The following is a 16750-nucleotide window of genomic DNA, read 5'->3' as shown; positions in this document are numbered from 1 at the left end:
CTGAATTTAAGGCACAATATTTGCCTTCTGTGCAGTTTAAGATAGGTTAGGTAAGCCATTACAATTACTGAAACATAAGCTACACGTTTCTAACATCGTTTATTTTATCATAAAGCACTACACGAGTCAAGATGTAAACTACAATGTCTCTACACAATATTTACAAAATAATTCATGACTTTCGAGCTATATTTGGTATATAACATTACAATAAAATTGTTATTTCTGAAAGTAATCACACCATAGTTGAAAAATTGGACCTCACTTCCATTTTTGTTTTCATGAAAGAAAGGTCATACATAACGCTTAACATAAGCACATTATTTTAAATCAGAAAACCTTTTTTTAAAGGTGTTTGTGAATTCCTTGTATAAAATATATTTGAATATTAATTTCACACACTGCATAATTTAAATGTGATGGTATTCAAAAGTAGAAATAATAGCTAATATATGTGTGGTACCAACACTATTGTTAGTGCTTTAATTTTAAAAATGTTTCCTAGTGGTTTGTAACACTGGGAAAAAACATCTCGGCACCAAATTCTTCAGTAAACACTCAGAACTTCTGTACTTCATAGCAGACTTAGACCTTTAGACCTTATAGCTTACAACCCTCCTTTTTGAGAAGTCATCTCTTAAAAGTATAATAAACTATAATAAGTTTTCCTGACACACCGACTTTGTACTGAAGTAGACAATAGCTCTTCCAACTCAGCACTTCAGTTACAGTGAGAGCAAGGGGAGGAGGGAAGCATTACCTATATAAAAGTATACATATGTGGGTATTGAGAGCAATACATACCAGAGCACTACAGTACATTTTAGAGATCATATTCTAATTTTTATGTTCACTGAATATGCATCATACATTTAGACAGTGTATGCCATGGTAATAATACTGCTCAAACAGGACACTTAGAAAACTTCAGCTCTGATAGGTTTTACAGTCAAGTGTGACATTGACGCAAATAAAGACATAACTGTAAAGTTTAAAATAGTCATTCACAGTCCTAAAATAGGCAATACTTCAGTAAATACAAATTTACTACTGATACAAGCAGTGCACTTCCTGGCACTATGGAAGAGATTCATACTGTAGACTTTATAATGAAGCAGTTAAACAATTCATGCAGTCAAAACAATTAAACACCATCAACATTTCATGCTGAGGAAATCTAAAGTAACCAAACTAATCCCAAATTAAATTGTTACATGAATATACAATATTTTGGTTTTGTCAAAGAACAAGGAAAAGCTATGCCTGTCAAAGTATGTCTGCACAAACTAGAAGATATTATACTATTAGACATTCAAAGCTGAGATCAACTCTAAAATGTGTGCATATTTGCACTTCAAATAAGTAAAAAGCAGATTCTAGACTTCCAGAGCTAAATGTCAACTATATTTATACAAATTTAGGATTACATTCTAAATGACACAGCAATAAAATTGACATACCACAGAATGAAATGAAATTGTTTGACTCAATCTTTTAAAACCTGGTAATAATCTACACTCACAGTAATGATACAGCCATACAAAATAATTTTTTTGATCAAGTACATGTAAAAACAAATGCAAAAACAATAGAAAATTACCTTCATTGTATAAAATTATTACATTTTAATATAAAAGTGGTAAAAGATTTTAATACAAAAATGCTGACTGCAGTTTCATTACTTTAAATGAAAACACTGACAAGAGTTTATTAAATTTCTTCCACACTTGGTCCACTTTTTGTATATTTTATGCAGACCAAATAGCACTGAAAGGAGAATCAAAAAATGGTAAGATTATCTTAAGGCATAGGACAGACATAAATGTGTGCAATCCACAGTCAATACAGTGAGTACATTTTGTAATTACATGTGAAAAAATAGGTTTATGGGATTTATATAACCAAAATATGTCTGCCATTTTTCTAAATGTTCTATAAACTTTTTTTTGACATTAGAAGAAACTTTGAAGACTAGGAAGAAACACTATTTCTAAAATGTACTGAATATTACATTAAATCCTTTCACTTAGCTTTTAAAGAATGTTAAATGTAATGTAAAAAAGTAGATATAAAAAAAAAACAAAAAACAAAAGAAACAATTCTAGAGTGCCTGGAAGCACTGACATGATTCCATGGTAAGTATATCTTTATCTGTCCTTGGTGCCCAGCTTCTCAATAAGGTCTTGGAGAGGAGCCAGCTCTCTGCGGTCAATCAGGTTGAATTCCTGCATGCAAGCAAAGACAATGTAGGATAGAGAGAGAGAGCGCAAAATGATGAACTGTCATGATGAAGTATTGAAATGAATTACAATTATAGATGCAGATGTATAAAGTTAAGTTTATCATCCAGTCTAAGGGGTCTGTAGATTCTTCTCCAGCAAAGCAAGTATTTGTCAGTGTGCGTCCTCTCACCTGCACAAAGAAGATGAAATGCTTGAAGGAAGTATTGAGATGAGCCTCTTCCTGCAGTTGCATTACAGAATCAAAGTGCTGGTGATAAATGTGCGCATAGACTCTGAACAGGCGCTTCAGAATGGTCTTAGCCACAGACATGAAGTTTTTCGGGAAAGGCACACCTGCAAAGAAGGAGAAATGTAACCATGGAAGGAATGATTGTGTATTGAGCTGCTGCAGTAAAAATGTAAATCGGACAGATTTCTTCAGGCACACACACAATAGACACCAATAGGTTTGGTGAAAAACAAAAACCAGCAACAAACTCCTTTGGTGTACTTGCAGGATTGGTGTTCAAGGCCTTACACAGATATTTTTTTAATTAGTCAAAAATAAGCATTTCAGTAAACAATTTCAAACATTTAGTCACCTTAAATTCCAGAAACTTTATAAAACATTATAGTGTTATGTATTTTTTTTTATATTCGCTATTAACTTTTTCCCATTTTGCTGTGTTGGAGTATGTATTGACTATTAAAGAGAGCAGCCTGTGTCCAATGTAGTTATGAGCTTCAAATATTACGCACAGTAGAAACAGTATTACATTAACTTGTAGCACCTTGAAGAAAACACTGATTCGGAACATTAACATGAACCTGCAATCAATATGACAGTGGTTTGACTGTTGGCTGTTAAATGTAGTTTGGTAGCAGTTTGACTAGTTGTTAAATGAGTGACTTGTTAAATGAGAGTTTGACATTTTTGTTGACTGGTTTAGAGATGGACACATTAATAGTTTTCCTCTCATCATGCACTTGGGTGTATTTTTACTCAGCCTTGACTCAATTTCAAACACCTTAGATTTTTTGCTGAGATCATAGAATATCTGATCCACAAACCAAAAAAAAGCAGGCATCATAAAACATGTTGCAGCTGTAGTCATGGCAGTAACAACCATTTCTTCCATTTAAGACACAGAGGATGTTTTTTAAGTTGTTTCTGCCTTTTTGATCATTCAATATTTTAGTTAAAAGAAAGTCTGTCAAGCTATAGTCATCAAATAGGATGGAGCTTTATGTTTGGCTTTAGCTTTATGAATATTAATGACCTGTGTAGCATATGAAAATAAATTTTTTGACCCTCCCAAAACAGTCATTTATTCGGGTAAAAGCATTACAGTTTATGCCGTGCACCTTCACAAGTTGTGAATATCCTGTTCCCTGTGTCATGTTGAAGATTCTCACTTAACAAGAGGAACTGATAACAGTAGAGATTAGTTTAAATTAGTACATCAGACATAAAACCATTCATCTATCGAAATGTCATTCATAGTGATTATTATTGTTACCAAGTTGACTTTAATTGTATTACAGTAATTACAGTTAATGTCATTATATAAAAAAGGAAAGGTTCATTTTCTTTGTGGTTTTAATTTGTTTGCATCTATAAAAAGTCTCACCATCGATCAATAAATAAGTAAATAAAAACAAAAACAAAGAACTCCCACTGTTTGGCTATATTTATGATGGTGCTCAGTGAGTGATACTACACCCTATAACTCAGTGTGATATCACACCCTACATGTCAGGAATATGCAATATGACTCTGATTTGCTATAATCAGTGTTGTGTCTGACATCTTGGAGAACACCAAATAAGAAGCTCCAAAATGGTGGTTGGCTGCAATGTAATATTAAAACTTCTCAGGTTACTTTATTCACTCATGAGTGTGCAACATGTCACACCAAGTATCCAATCTGTGATTGTTTGCATACTTTTGTTTTAACAAAAGTATGCAAACAATCACAGATTGGATACTTGGTTGGATTTGGAGAAAGAAAAAAAAATAGTACACAGGACTTTAAATCTATGACAATTTTTGCACTCTTATATTTGTGTATAAAAACATTTCAAGGGGAAAAAAACCCCAGTGCTAACCTATTTTGGAAGGGAAGAGGGTTTCATCATCCAGCTGGTCCTGAACCCAGGTCATCAAGTAGTCAATGTATTTGGGAGCTGAGCATTTGATTGGCTTCTTTATATTGGTGCCATCAGCCCAGTGATATTCATACCTTTAGCAAAATATATGACATAATAACAGAGTGTTCATGCAAACATAGACAATACTAGGTTTTTGGCAAACATGCAAATAACAAAATATAAAGGCATCTACTGAAATCTGTGGAAATTAAGATTAATTTCCTCTTAAATTTAAAATTTCCGTTAATCCAATTCAAATATAGAATACCACCAAACTACAAATCTATATGAAATCTATATTACTTTTCTGTTAAAGTAAAGGACTTTTAGTATTTAAAACTAAAACAGTATGTTTAATATACATGTAAAATGTTCAATATAGCACTACACAGAATTAGCATGGAAAAAAATCCAGGGTGACCAGTAACTATTTCTCTGCATAAATCAGATCAAAAACACCCAATGAGAAGCTTCATATCAAGTTTCAAGTACAGTTTCCAGAGAAACATGTCTTTTCAGACAGAGGTCCTTCATCAACTTTTGCACTTTGCTTGCACAGCTGATGAAAGAAATTTGTCTGAAAAGTTCTGTTTCTCTGGAAACTTCGTGTACTTCACCATAATTTTGAATCTCTCTCTCGCTCTCCCTCTCTCTCTCTCACACACACACACACCACAATTATTGTTAATATACAAATATTAACTTTAAAATTATTAACTTTAAAAGAATGATTCTTCACCTGGGCCCTGCAGACATAACAGAGCAGCTGGTCTCAGTGCAGAATTCTGTAATCGTGCCATAGAGCATGTTGATCTGGTTGAAGAAGTCCACAGCTATCATAAAACAATACAGCTGTCAGGACATATAAGTCTAGAAAATTATTTTGCTCATTTTCACTTTGCATTAAGTGTATGAGGTTCAAGGTGTAAGCTTGCAATAGATGTTGCCGCAAAAAAGTATTAAAAAAGTATAAAAGAATTACCAAAGGCATTTTGAAAAATAAATATGGCAATGGATTACTTATTTAATGTCAAACTTATTTTAAAATATATTTTAATACAAATAAAAACTCATTTTATTTAATTCTAAAATTATATACTAGTTTTATGAGACTATTTTTTGTACTTTTCAAAGGCTATCTAAGAAGCATGAAAACACACTCACTATTCACAGCTATCCACTCATTCAGGTCCTCTCCCTCTGGTAACATAACAGCTGCTCGGAGGTTGCCACTTCCCAGTGTGGCTTCAGCATGCTTCAAGAGCTCATACTGGTGAGACCCCTCTGGAATGTTCTTCTTTGGCTTGAATGTCTTTGAAGACCGGCTACCACTAAAGCAAAGTCACGACCAAATAGTTCTCTTATTTTTCTGGTTTACTTTTTAATTCAAATATGTAATTGTCACCCCAGTTTATATAAACCAATCTGTATAAATGATCATACTCATTTTGGTATGATCTGTCAGAATAACTATCACTACATTATGATAACATTCCAAGATTAGTTTTTGTTCATGTTGCTCAAGTATGACATCCCAAGGTAACTATTTTAATCATTTCAAGTAGGTTTGCACAATACAAAAACACTTTTTGTGTTATACTGCCATACATTGTGATATACACTGACTGATATGCCTTGAAATATATTTTTAAAAAATACTGGGGAGCCCATTCCTTAGCAGAATTAATAATTTTACAAATTGGCTGATGATGTAAGAGACAAACAGATGGAGAATAATGGAAGGCCAGGCAGTTTAAATAAAAAAAATGTTTCACAGACTTTTCAATGAAAATCAAATTCTCAGCCTTGAGATTTGTTAAAATTACTGATTCAAACCTGATTGAGCAGCAACATCCAGCAACAATATTCAAAAACATTACTGATGTCTAAAATATTCATTCTGCTGGTTAGTCTAACAAATTCATAACTAGCTTAGTTTTCAGATAAAACGTACAAGACTGCAGCAGTTAACTATTTTATCCAGCTAGGTTTCTTTGTTTTATACTATATTACCAGGCAAGCTTTGCTTTTAAAAGTGCTGGATACAAGAATGTGGACCAGGTGTTTTATTCAATTCAGCCGCCCACCAAATTCACACTGTTCAAAATCAAGTTATCTGGCATGCTTGTTCAGCCCTGGGACAGAAGGTAAAAGGTTCCCCAAAGGTTTTATGGCTGCATTTGCCAAGCTTATTGACAATGAACAATACAAGAAGTGTTATGGTTTAAACTAAATTTGTAGTACAAATGTTTTCTATTTATTATGCTTAAAAATTTATATTTTGTTTCACAAAAATGTCAGTTGTGCTATGATTATATTGACATTGTGACAAAATATAATTACATTTTCTGATTATCATTAGGAACATAAGTTTAATTTTATTGACTAAAGCAAGCATATTCTGAATATTGAATAAAATACTTCATACTGAATAAATTAATCATTGGCAGCTTATAGAGGAAGCACTAATATTTTAATAGTACACTTTCAAAAAGTGGTTATTAAATAAATGTCTACAGACTACATAAAAACTTGATGCTTTTATGGTATTTTATGGCATGTAGCATTCATTAATTAAAAAAAAAAAATAACATTATGTATTTTTGAATATTGTGCCGCAAAACTTAGGGAAAGCCATTTTTTTTTTTACTCTTCAACGAAGAGTAAAAACTCGGTTGTTTTTTTTTTTTTTTTTTAACTCTCAGGTGATGACCTGTAACGTTAGCTACCAATGTAGTTTCCAGAGAACAGAAATCTGTACTGCCCTGTTGATTTTGCCATAATGACTGCACATTCTCGTTTAACTACGTTTCTACGCATATTGTAGGTATAATCAATTACTCGACACTATTCAACCAGTTTCATAAAAATAGATCTAGACCAATTATTGACTACTCAAGTTTTGCAAATAAACACATGGAAATTTAACGTAAGTTTAAGTAAAATTATGTTATTTTCTCTCATGAAATATGGAACTATTTATAAAAAGGGTTAAAATTGTCTCGCTATATATATACCCCAATTCATGAGAAATCCCTGCGTATTTTACAAGTGTAAAATCGGGAAAATCTGTTAATATAAGGATAGAGGTAGTATAGGAATAATCACTCGTTGCAGTGCAACTTTGGACACAAACGTCACTGCAGCAATTCTGTCGTCAGAAATAGATGACTGATGAAGAGCGTGACTAACAAATTGTGCATGGTAACAGCTAAGTGTTCGTGTTCATACTTGGTGCGTCAGAGAACGTGCAGTTGTCATTTTACGTTTCAACACCGATACCTGAATTTACAGTTTAATCAGTTAGCCAACACGACCACAGATAGTTTAACATCCCTAACAAGTTAGCCAGGGCTAGCAAGGTGTGGCAAGAAATAATTCTAATTAGCTTAGCTAGCTATTTAGATTAACTTTCCAAATGTTTCAAAGAACGAAAGACTTGCTCTCCGCTGTTGGGTTAAAATTCGAGTGTATATACATGGCTATGGCTTTAACTCCTCGAGTCCACATAAACGTTTGGAAAGTGAGACAAGGAATGTTAGTTGTCAGTGTTCAGTGAAAACAGGTTTAGGATGTCTCCAGGAGGCAGCTTTGTTATCTAGCTAGCTTAGCTGTGTCAAATTAGTAGCGTTAGCTAACCATCCATTTAATACGAATAAATGTTGATATTTAAAAGCTAAATGTTTTTATTCTTACCATGTAACAAACGGTTAACATAAATTTGAAGGTAACCAAGTTATAGCTACTAAACGTCATTGCTTTAGTAACTTTCAAACTAACCGTTAAGTAGACGTCAGCTAACGCTAGGTTACTTACAATAGGAAACTCATTTCCGTTCACTTTGCTTCAGCTTCAAAAAACGTCGTCAACTAACGAAGTTGTCGGATAGTTTAAAGTATTATTCACGCAGGTCAATCGTCTTCACAAAGCTGTTGATTAAGACATTAAACAGAAAATCATTTGTCGGAAGTTTTAAAACTTCAAAGAAGGCGAACGTGAAAGACTTGAAACAGGAAGTGTTTGGAGGTACTGCGTACTGTATTGCTTGTTCTTAGTAGGCGAAGAACATGGAAATGCAAAAGCCCTCACTGCTGCCTGGAAGGCATCGAGGATGCAAAAAAATACTTAAGAAAAAATATTTAAAATTGGTGTCACTATCGCTGATTAAAAAAAAATATATTGCCTCTTTTTTTGTGAGCTGGTTTACAGAGTCAGAGTCGACGGGGCATTACCCAGGTTTTAGTTCGAACGAACCGTTTTATTTTTTGTAGTATGTGCATTGAAAAAACAGCTTATTATTTTATAACAAAATGTCGATGTTTCATTTGTTAAAAATAATAGAACAATGCATGTTAAACAAGTGTACAGCTTAAAGTTTACAGTCTCAGTGGTACAATGTACACTTTCAGCATTCAACAATTATGTAAGTCGTAGATAAATAGTAAGTATAACAGCACTACAGCTGTGGCTTTAGCCGTATTGGGCGTCTAGTGTGCTACACGGTGCATTGCTGATAAAGCAGGTGATAAGTTGTACATGATTACGTTTTTTTCACTGTGTATAACTGGCACATGCCTGGAGAAAGGACACTGTCTCTCTTTTTCAAATCAAATGTAACTGTTCCAAAGCTGATTTAAGCAAAGTGTTGGCTGTCAAACAGTGCAAATGGGATGTGACGACATTGTGATCCATCCCCAGTCTATGACGCACGTGCAGCTCTGTCCGATACTTCTGACCGAGGGTGTCCGTTTGTCTGCATTCAGTTCTAAACGGCACTGGTTTTGGTCCATTATAACTCTCTGTGTATATATCTGTTTGTTTTGTTTTTGTTTTTTTAAGTAATATGTATGCATTTTGGATTTGAATTTACAGAGACTGTATCATGGCCACACTGAGAACACTGCGGAAACTGTTCCAGGATACTCACCATCAAGCATGTACTATTCATTTATCGGCCTCGAGGTAAATGTCATTCCTCTTGATAGCTAGCTAAACAATTTGGCGGTTATGTGCCTACTTATAGAATTCGATGTTTGTATATTGGCTGGTAAAAGAGCGATCCGTAATTTCACAAATGCTCAAACCTCGGTAAGTGATCAGTCACGTTTTTACAGCTAGCCAATAGGCCATGATGAACTTAACGATAATTATTCTCAATGTGATAAACCCTGATTGGTTTGAAATCTGGGACAGAAGGAGGTTATAACTATTCCTGGTTGGGATACTGATGTTCTGCAACACACAAAAAAACGAACTTGCTAGCTAACTGGCTAATAGCGCTATCATCACGCGCCCTCTTGCGGTTTCCCAGGCATTTCTAGCTGATGAAATCCTTCAGAATGCTTGCACCGAGTAAACCCTCCAAAAGCAATAGGCATACACCGCAACCTATTGCCTTATCATCAGTAATTCATTTTGTGAGATTATCGGTTTCCTTATTCAAAACATGACAATTGATCGAGGCTGCACACAATCTTCGCGTGTCATATACACATGACTTAGACATTCAATACGAGACGTCTCCTATTAAGGCGCGAAACATTAGCGCAGGTTCAGATGCTCTTTTCTAAATCTAACCTAACAACCAGACACGTCTTTGGTTGGAAGGCCCACCCAGTGCTGTAGCACACTTAGCATTTAATGATCATTATTATTAAATCTGACCACAAGTTAATAACTCTAGCCGTGTGTTATAGTAGTGCTGTAGGCATAGCAAGAAAAGCCACCAGCAACTGTTTGCCTAAATAATTTGGTGAAGAGTGTAAAATGGTGAATAAACCTCATAATGCATGATGACGTTTAGTGTTAGTGGTTTTAAAAAGTATAGTCTAAAAGTAAGCTTTGTGGGAAAATGTTAAGATCCAGAGTGCCCATCATTATTTGTTGTCACATCAAGATGCCTTTTGCATCACACTTAATGGCTCATTACTTTTCAGTGTACCCTCTTATGTAATCTAAATCTCATATGTAGGACATTTAACAATGTTTATCTATGATTTCTATTCAGCTCAGCATGCAGTCTCTGCACATTCAAAGCTGGAAGGTTCTTATTTGAGAGGTGTCATTCCAAGGAGTTTACAATCAGTCTGTAACATGCTACCTCCTCTGCTATGTTTAGACCATCCCCATGTCAAGATTGGGTTAAGTTACTTTCACCTTAAGATCCCCAGTTTCCTTTGGAAATCAGTGATGTAAATATAATTTATGGCACTCGTGTTGAATATCCGTAATCTGTTACCTGTGAATCTTAGTTTGTTGTGCATCTGTGGTTATTTTTTATGTGACAAAATGGGTGATCTGTATTTGAAATGTGCTTCTCTTTTTTCCAAAATGGGAGGGTGAAATCAGTAATTAAATGTGTCCAGTCCAACGATTTGTGTGTGTGGTTCCCTGGAACAAGTGAGATTCCACTACACTTTATCCCACAGAAAACTATGCTAGTTGTATATTACACAGCAATTCTATAAAGATATCTGGGGGGAAAATGGCATGTTAAGGTTATATCTAATTACAATTTTTCAGCCATTGCATAACAAGTTAAGTCAGTTTGTGTATCTGTTACAATCTAATTTGGTTGCTCCCTTCATGGGGATTCCACAGAGGCTTGAGTCTGCATGATTAAGATAACAAGAGTTTTTACACCACATGTCCTTTCTGATGCATCCAGCATCGCAGGAGCACTGGGTCTTGCCTAAAGGCGGCAATCTGGTGATACTGGGATTCAAACCCCCAGCCTTCCAATTAGCAACCTGAAGTCCTAACCTACAAAGCTAGTGAACTCATAAAATAATTCATTAATCCTAATCCTCTCCTCTCAGACAAGAAGCTGTGGTCATCTCCGGCAGGAAGATGGCCCGTCAGATTCGTGACGAGACCCGTGCAGATGTGGAGGAGTGGGTTTCCGCTGGCAACAAACGACCTCACCTCAGTGTGGTGCTGGTAGGTGACAACCCAGCCAGCCACTCCTACGTGCTCAATAAGACCCGTGCTGCTGCTGATGTTGGTAAGACCTACCAGCAAACATTCATGTTTTGGAACTGCATAGCTTAATTACTTATAATGTGATTGGTTTGAAGGAATTAAAACTTGATCTTCTCATAATAGATGAATGAGGCCATGACAAAACAAAAAAATTCTTAAAGGAAATTTAAATATGTTTTCTAGTAAAAGTAAAATAAAGTAGGTTATTGTTGTTTTGCAACATTTTTCTCTCTAATGCAAAAAAAAGCTATGCATGGACTACAGGCACACCTGCCTAAAATAATCTTTTATTAGATTATAATTTTTGAAACCAGGCTACGTTCTGGAAATAATGTGTCATAATATTTCAATTCTGAAAGCCAGACTACATTCTTACTGGTTCTATCACATCCCAGTCCACATATCCAGATACAGATTTTAATGCAATTGTAAACTGTTTTAGTCATAAACAGACAGGCATTTAATGAGAGGAAGTCTGCAGCCTCTTGTAAACCCCTGCGTGTCCTTTTTTTTTTTTTTTTTTTGCATAATGAATGCATTACATATGCAATGTACACTACACATCTCTGCAGCTGCATATGTAGTTGATTTAACAAATGTTCTTTCATACAACACTTTTAATGGTTTTTGCATTGCTAATGATTTTTTTGTGTGTGTAGGCATCAGTAGCGAGACTATACTGAAACCCACCTCTATCACTGAGGAAGAGCTGCTGGAGATAATTGACAAACTCAATTCTGACCATAGAGTAGACGGCCTTCTGGTGCAACTTCCATTGCCTGGTAGGATCATAATTTTCTTTGCATATTTACATTATTGTCCATTGAACACTACTTGTTTTGGTCATAAATTTTAAGTTACTGTGACTGAGAGTATCACCCCACTGAAGGAGGATAAGGTGGGTAAGGGTGTGTTCTTACGTCCCAACTTTCACCAGACAGACCCATTTCTGAGGGCATGTGTGGTTGCTGCCTTCTTGTTTCAATCCAAATGATGTCAGATGTGGGATGGCGTTGTGAAGTCATTGGGAATGTACCTGATGTACCATGATGTTTAAAGGAAGGAATTTTTGAAGATCTCAAGAGTATCCCCATACATGCTGGTGAAATTCCATTGTAGATCACAGCCTCTGTGTGTGAATGTCTCCCTCTCCCCTACCCAGAACACATAGATGAGCGCCGTATATGTAATGCAGTCAGCCCAGATAAAGATGTTGATGGTTTCCATGTGGTGAATATTGGTCGTATGTGCTTGGACCAGTCCACCATGTTACCTGCCACACCATGGGGAGTGTGGGAGATCATTAAGCGAACAGGTGAGGAGTACTTCATTTCTCATTAATGATGGCCTAAAACAGATACCAGTCCATTTGTCAGTGTTTGCCATACTAATTATAAGAAAGAAGACACAAACCCTCGTGTTGTAACCTACAAGTTACGGCTATGTCAACATTAAATGTTTAAAATTGCATGAACTTTAACATAGTAACTAAGTTGTCAATTTTAGGACACGGGACTTGGAAAGAGAGACACTGCACATAATGTTATGTGCAAACACATTGGCTGCTATGTTTGTTAATCCAACAAACATTTAAAAAATGTTAGCATTGTTTGTCTTGCTTGTCTGATCATCCAATTTCCTTTAATAGGTATTCCAACTTTTGGTAAGAATGTTGTGGTAGCTGGTCGATCTAAAAATGTGGGTCTGCCCATTGCAATGCTCCTACACACAGATGGAAGACATGAAAGGCCAGGAGGTAAGATGCTGGTGTAAAGACAAATGGTGGGTGCGGTTATATGCTTTGCTTCTACATGTGTTCTTGTCTTTGTACAGCTTTGCAGTCCTACATCTCTGCTTCTCATGTTTTAGGTGATGCTACCGTAACAATCTCCCACCGTTACACTCCCAGGGAACAACTGTGCAAACACACACAAATTGCTGACATCATTGTGGCAGCTGCAGGTAATTACCTATTCTGGTAATTCTTGGTATTTTCCAGTAAAAAAAAAAAAGAACTGTTCTTTCTTTTTTATCATTTCATAAAGTGTTAAATTATTCTAAAATCCATTTAGTAAATTAAGAGCCTGGAAAATCGGTGCATTCCTTGGTAAGCTGCTACAGAACACTAAGAAAGCATTCTGGCAACTTGATTGTAAAGTAAGGGATGACTGAATTGTGTAGCTTCACAAAGTTCTTTCTTGTCTGCACAGAGCACATTTGTTCCTATGATCTTACTATCTCTGCTCCTTCACACAGGTATTCCCAACCTCATCACTGCAGATATGATAAAGGAGGGTGCAGCCGTTATTGATGTGGGCATCAACAGAATACAGGACCCCCTGACTGGAAAAAATAGACTTGTTGGAGATGTGGACTTTGAAGGTAAGGAAGAAAGGGAGTGGAATACAGTCACATTGACAAACTCGGGCTCATTCACATAGCTTGCATGTCTGTTTTCCTTGTGATGTGTTGGGGTTGTTTGTTTTGTTTTCCATTTAGATGGTTTCAGTGAACAGTCCTCTCATGAGGAGGATAACCAGTTTAATGCTGCAGATTAGTCACCTCAGGCTGTGCTACTTGATATTATGCTAACAAGTTAGCTAACCAAGTTTGGTCATTTTAAAATCACTAGTTTACAAAGCCAAAGGATTCTGAACAAGAACAAGTACTTTGTGTAATATAAACTTCGTTTGTCATAGTCCTTGGAAGAAAAATATTTCAAAAGTGTAAGTGAAAATGATAGAGGTAAAAAAAACCAAAATGTCAAAAGCATATTTGCTGCCAGTTTGCACTTTTGCAACAGTGATTCCTGGCTGCTTCAGTGCAAATATTCAATATAAATATTCTTGTTCATTTATTTACCTACTTAGTAGAACAGGTTTGCGCAAAGGGCATTTCTGCAGTGTGTACATTTTGCTTTTTCTCAAAAGGCAAATTCTTTGCACCTTTTTAGAGTATTTTAAAGCAATGTTCGTGTTTATAAAATGTGTGCTTCTGAAATAAGTTGTTCAGAAACAGTACACTTTATCCAGCAGCAGTGCTAGCATACAGAGTCAGTATCTTTTTATATGTTGGTGGATTGCACAGTTAGGCTCAAGCTTACAGGAGTGATTTAAACTCCTGAGTTGTGATCTGGCATTTTACATGTATGATATCTAAGTGTACATTCAGACCCCAAAATAATTATGCTGTGTCCAGTAAACATGTATTAACTTGCCCACACCCAACCAACTACCATGTCTGTGTCACTGCCAGGTTGAAAATGGTTATGGATGCCAATGTATGGACTACAACTGTACTTTTATAAGCTGATCTTATAAGACAGGTGTATATAATAAAGTGGCTAATTTTGTGTAAGTAGATTCTTATGAAGGGCATAATAAATGTATTTACAAATTGTAATCAGATTATACAGTTAAGGACAAAGGTGTACCTTTTTACATAGTCTTGTGACTTCTATGGGATTCACATGACATCACTGATATTTTCTTCCATAGCCAAAGTAACACATGCTAACCCTTCATGATGCTGAGAGACTAGTGCATGCCTTCATAACCTCATTTAGATCAGACTACTGCAATGTTTGCTGACTAGCTGCTATGCTACAAAGCACCGACTACGAAGTTTTGCTTTTCATGCTTAAAGCCTCTGACACATCTTTATGATTTTTTGAGGGGTTATACCTGATCATGACTACTCCACTCAGATGATCCTTAAAATTATATGCAACTCAGTTGGAAGACATTTCTTTTATTTTTATCCTAAAATTTGCAATAGTGTTCCAAAAGATGTTAGCAGTACAATCTCTGTGGATGTTTTAAAGAAAAATTAAAGGCTTCCTTGTTTAATCTGACCTGTATGAAATTTGAGTCTTTTTTGTTTTGAATAGATTGGTTTAATTATTTTTTTTTTAAACATGTACTGATTTGTACTAGTTATATTAATTTGGTTTTTTTTTTTCTGTGTAAAGGTTTTTTTTCTTTATTTGTGCATACTATTTGTATATTATAATCGTATTAAATCTCTCTTTCCTTAGGTGTACGAAAGAAGGCCAGCTATATCACTCCAGTTCCAGGAGGAGTTGGTCCAATGACTGTTGCCATGTTAATGAAAAATACTATCAAGGCGGCAAAACACCTCCTTTTGACCCCTACAGTGCGGATGCGTATGGTAGCATCCTCCTAACCCGTGTTTGATATTCCACACCTACTTTGGGAGGCGCTCCCATGTGGCAATGCGATAGCTTAAGTCCTATTTTTGGATGCCACACTCCTGTTGAACTCATAACCCAACCTAGGTCAAATCAGTTCTGTGAAGTGAATGAGCTGGAAGTACTAAAAGGTTTAGTAAATTGAACTTTATATCTGCATTCACATGGGCTTTTTGTGTGTCCAAATAACGTGCCTCGACTGTACTTCCTACTGAAGTTTCACAAGTGTTGGTACAGTTTAGTTTTACAGTTGGTTATTTATGCTTTGTTAAGAATTATTTGCTTCGTCTGTTCAAATGTAAGCTTATTGTTTCAGTACTTTCAGTGCTATATGCTTTAATCTTTCATTGTGAAAAGAGAGAATCACATCATTATTGGGATTTACACTGTCCTATGTATGAATGATTTTCTCATTAATAGTTCTTGGCTCACCGTTGTCAATAAATTTGTGCAACTTGGGCACCATGACCAGGTCAAATACAGTGTTGTGTTCTGAATAACCCTGGAAGAACTGATGTCACACTTTTTACATGAAGGTCCTCTCTTTATTCATTGTGGACATAATAGAGGGCTTTCACCATTGAGGCTGACCTATGGAGGTGTTTGTAAAGCAACTGTTCCATTCACAGCATTTAGCTGACACTTTTATCCAAGCAACTTACAATTCTGAGTGAACACAACTTGAGGGTTAAGCTCCTTACTCAGGAGCCCAACCGTGGCAACCTGGCAGTGGTGAGGCTTGAACTGGAAACCTTCTGATTACTAGTCAAATACCTTAACCACTGAGCTCACCATTGTTTTTCAAATGTACATGAAGGAAGGGTGATCCTGGAGAAGTGGTTGAGAGTAGAAAGGCATAGAATTTCCCTGTGAATAAGAGTGGAGATAACTAATAATGCACAGGCAAGGTGGGTCAAATTCTGTGAAATTAAAAAAGCTTTAAGTTTGCAGGGTTGTAAATGTGGGGTTTTGTTTGTTTGTTTTGTTTTTTTACATATAGTTCAAGTAAAAAAACACTTCAATGAAAATGTCTGTCTGGGTTTTAATTATAATACTTGTTCTACTACGTGAACTCAAAGTGTACTCGTGAAGGGTGCACTCATGTCAAAGTGCACTCTTGTAAAAGGACATTTAAAAAGGTGCTTTAAAGACTCCAGTGTTAGGCAAAGCCTATCAGATCAAATGT

General features: G+C 35.7%; 2 protein-coding genes across 2 annotated transcripts; one reads left to right on the top strand and one right to left on the bottom strand.

Annotated features, from left to right (window-relative positions):
• Nucleotides 1-821: 821 nt before the first annotated feature.
• On the bottom strand, nt 822-8434 carry mob1a (MOB kinase activator 1A). Its single transcript, XM_027016900.2, has 6 exons — nt 8190-8434; nt 5538-5704; nt 5113-5206; nt 4332-4465; nt 2413-2576; nt 822-2225 (listed from the first exon to the last, which is right to left on the bottom strand). Exons 1-6 carry the CDS (start codon nt 8201-8203, stop codon nt 2148-2150), a joined length of 651 nt encoding a protein of 216 aa, XP_026872701.1. The 5' UTR covers nt 8204-8434; the 3' UTR covers nt 822-2147.
• A 644-nt stretch (nt 8435-9078) lies between these two features.
• On the top strand, nt 9079-16592 carry mthfd2 (methylenetetrahydrofolate dehydrogenase (NADP+ dependent) 2, methenyltetrahydrofolate cyclohydrolase). Its single transcript, XM_027016905.2, has 8 exons — nt 9079-9335; nt 11192-11376; nt 12014-12136; nt 12517-12669; nt 13003-13110; nt 13224-13316; nt 13611-13736; nt 15391-16592. The coding sequence occupies exons 1-8, from the start codon at nt 9256-9258 to the stop codon at nt 15537-15539; spliced, it is 1017 nt and encodes a 338-aa protein (XP_026872706.1). The 5' UTR covers nt 9079-9255; the 3' UTR covers nt 15540-16592.
• Nucleotides 16593-16750: the final 158 nt, after the last annotated feature.

This window comes from Electrophorus electricus, chromosome 5, assembly GCF_013358815.1.
Source record: "Electrophorus electricus isolate fEleEle1 chromosome 5, fEleEle1.pri, whole genome shotgun sequence".
NCBI classification, from domain to species: domain Eukaryota; kingdom Metazoa; phylum Chordata; class Actinopteri; order Gymnotiformes; family Gymnotidae; genus Electrophorus; species Electrophorus electricus.
Note: the sequence above shows the minus strand (reverse complement) of the source record. Positions and strands in the feature narration are given on the sequence as shown.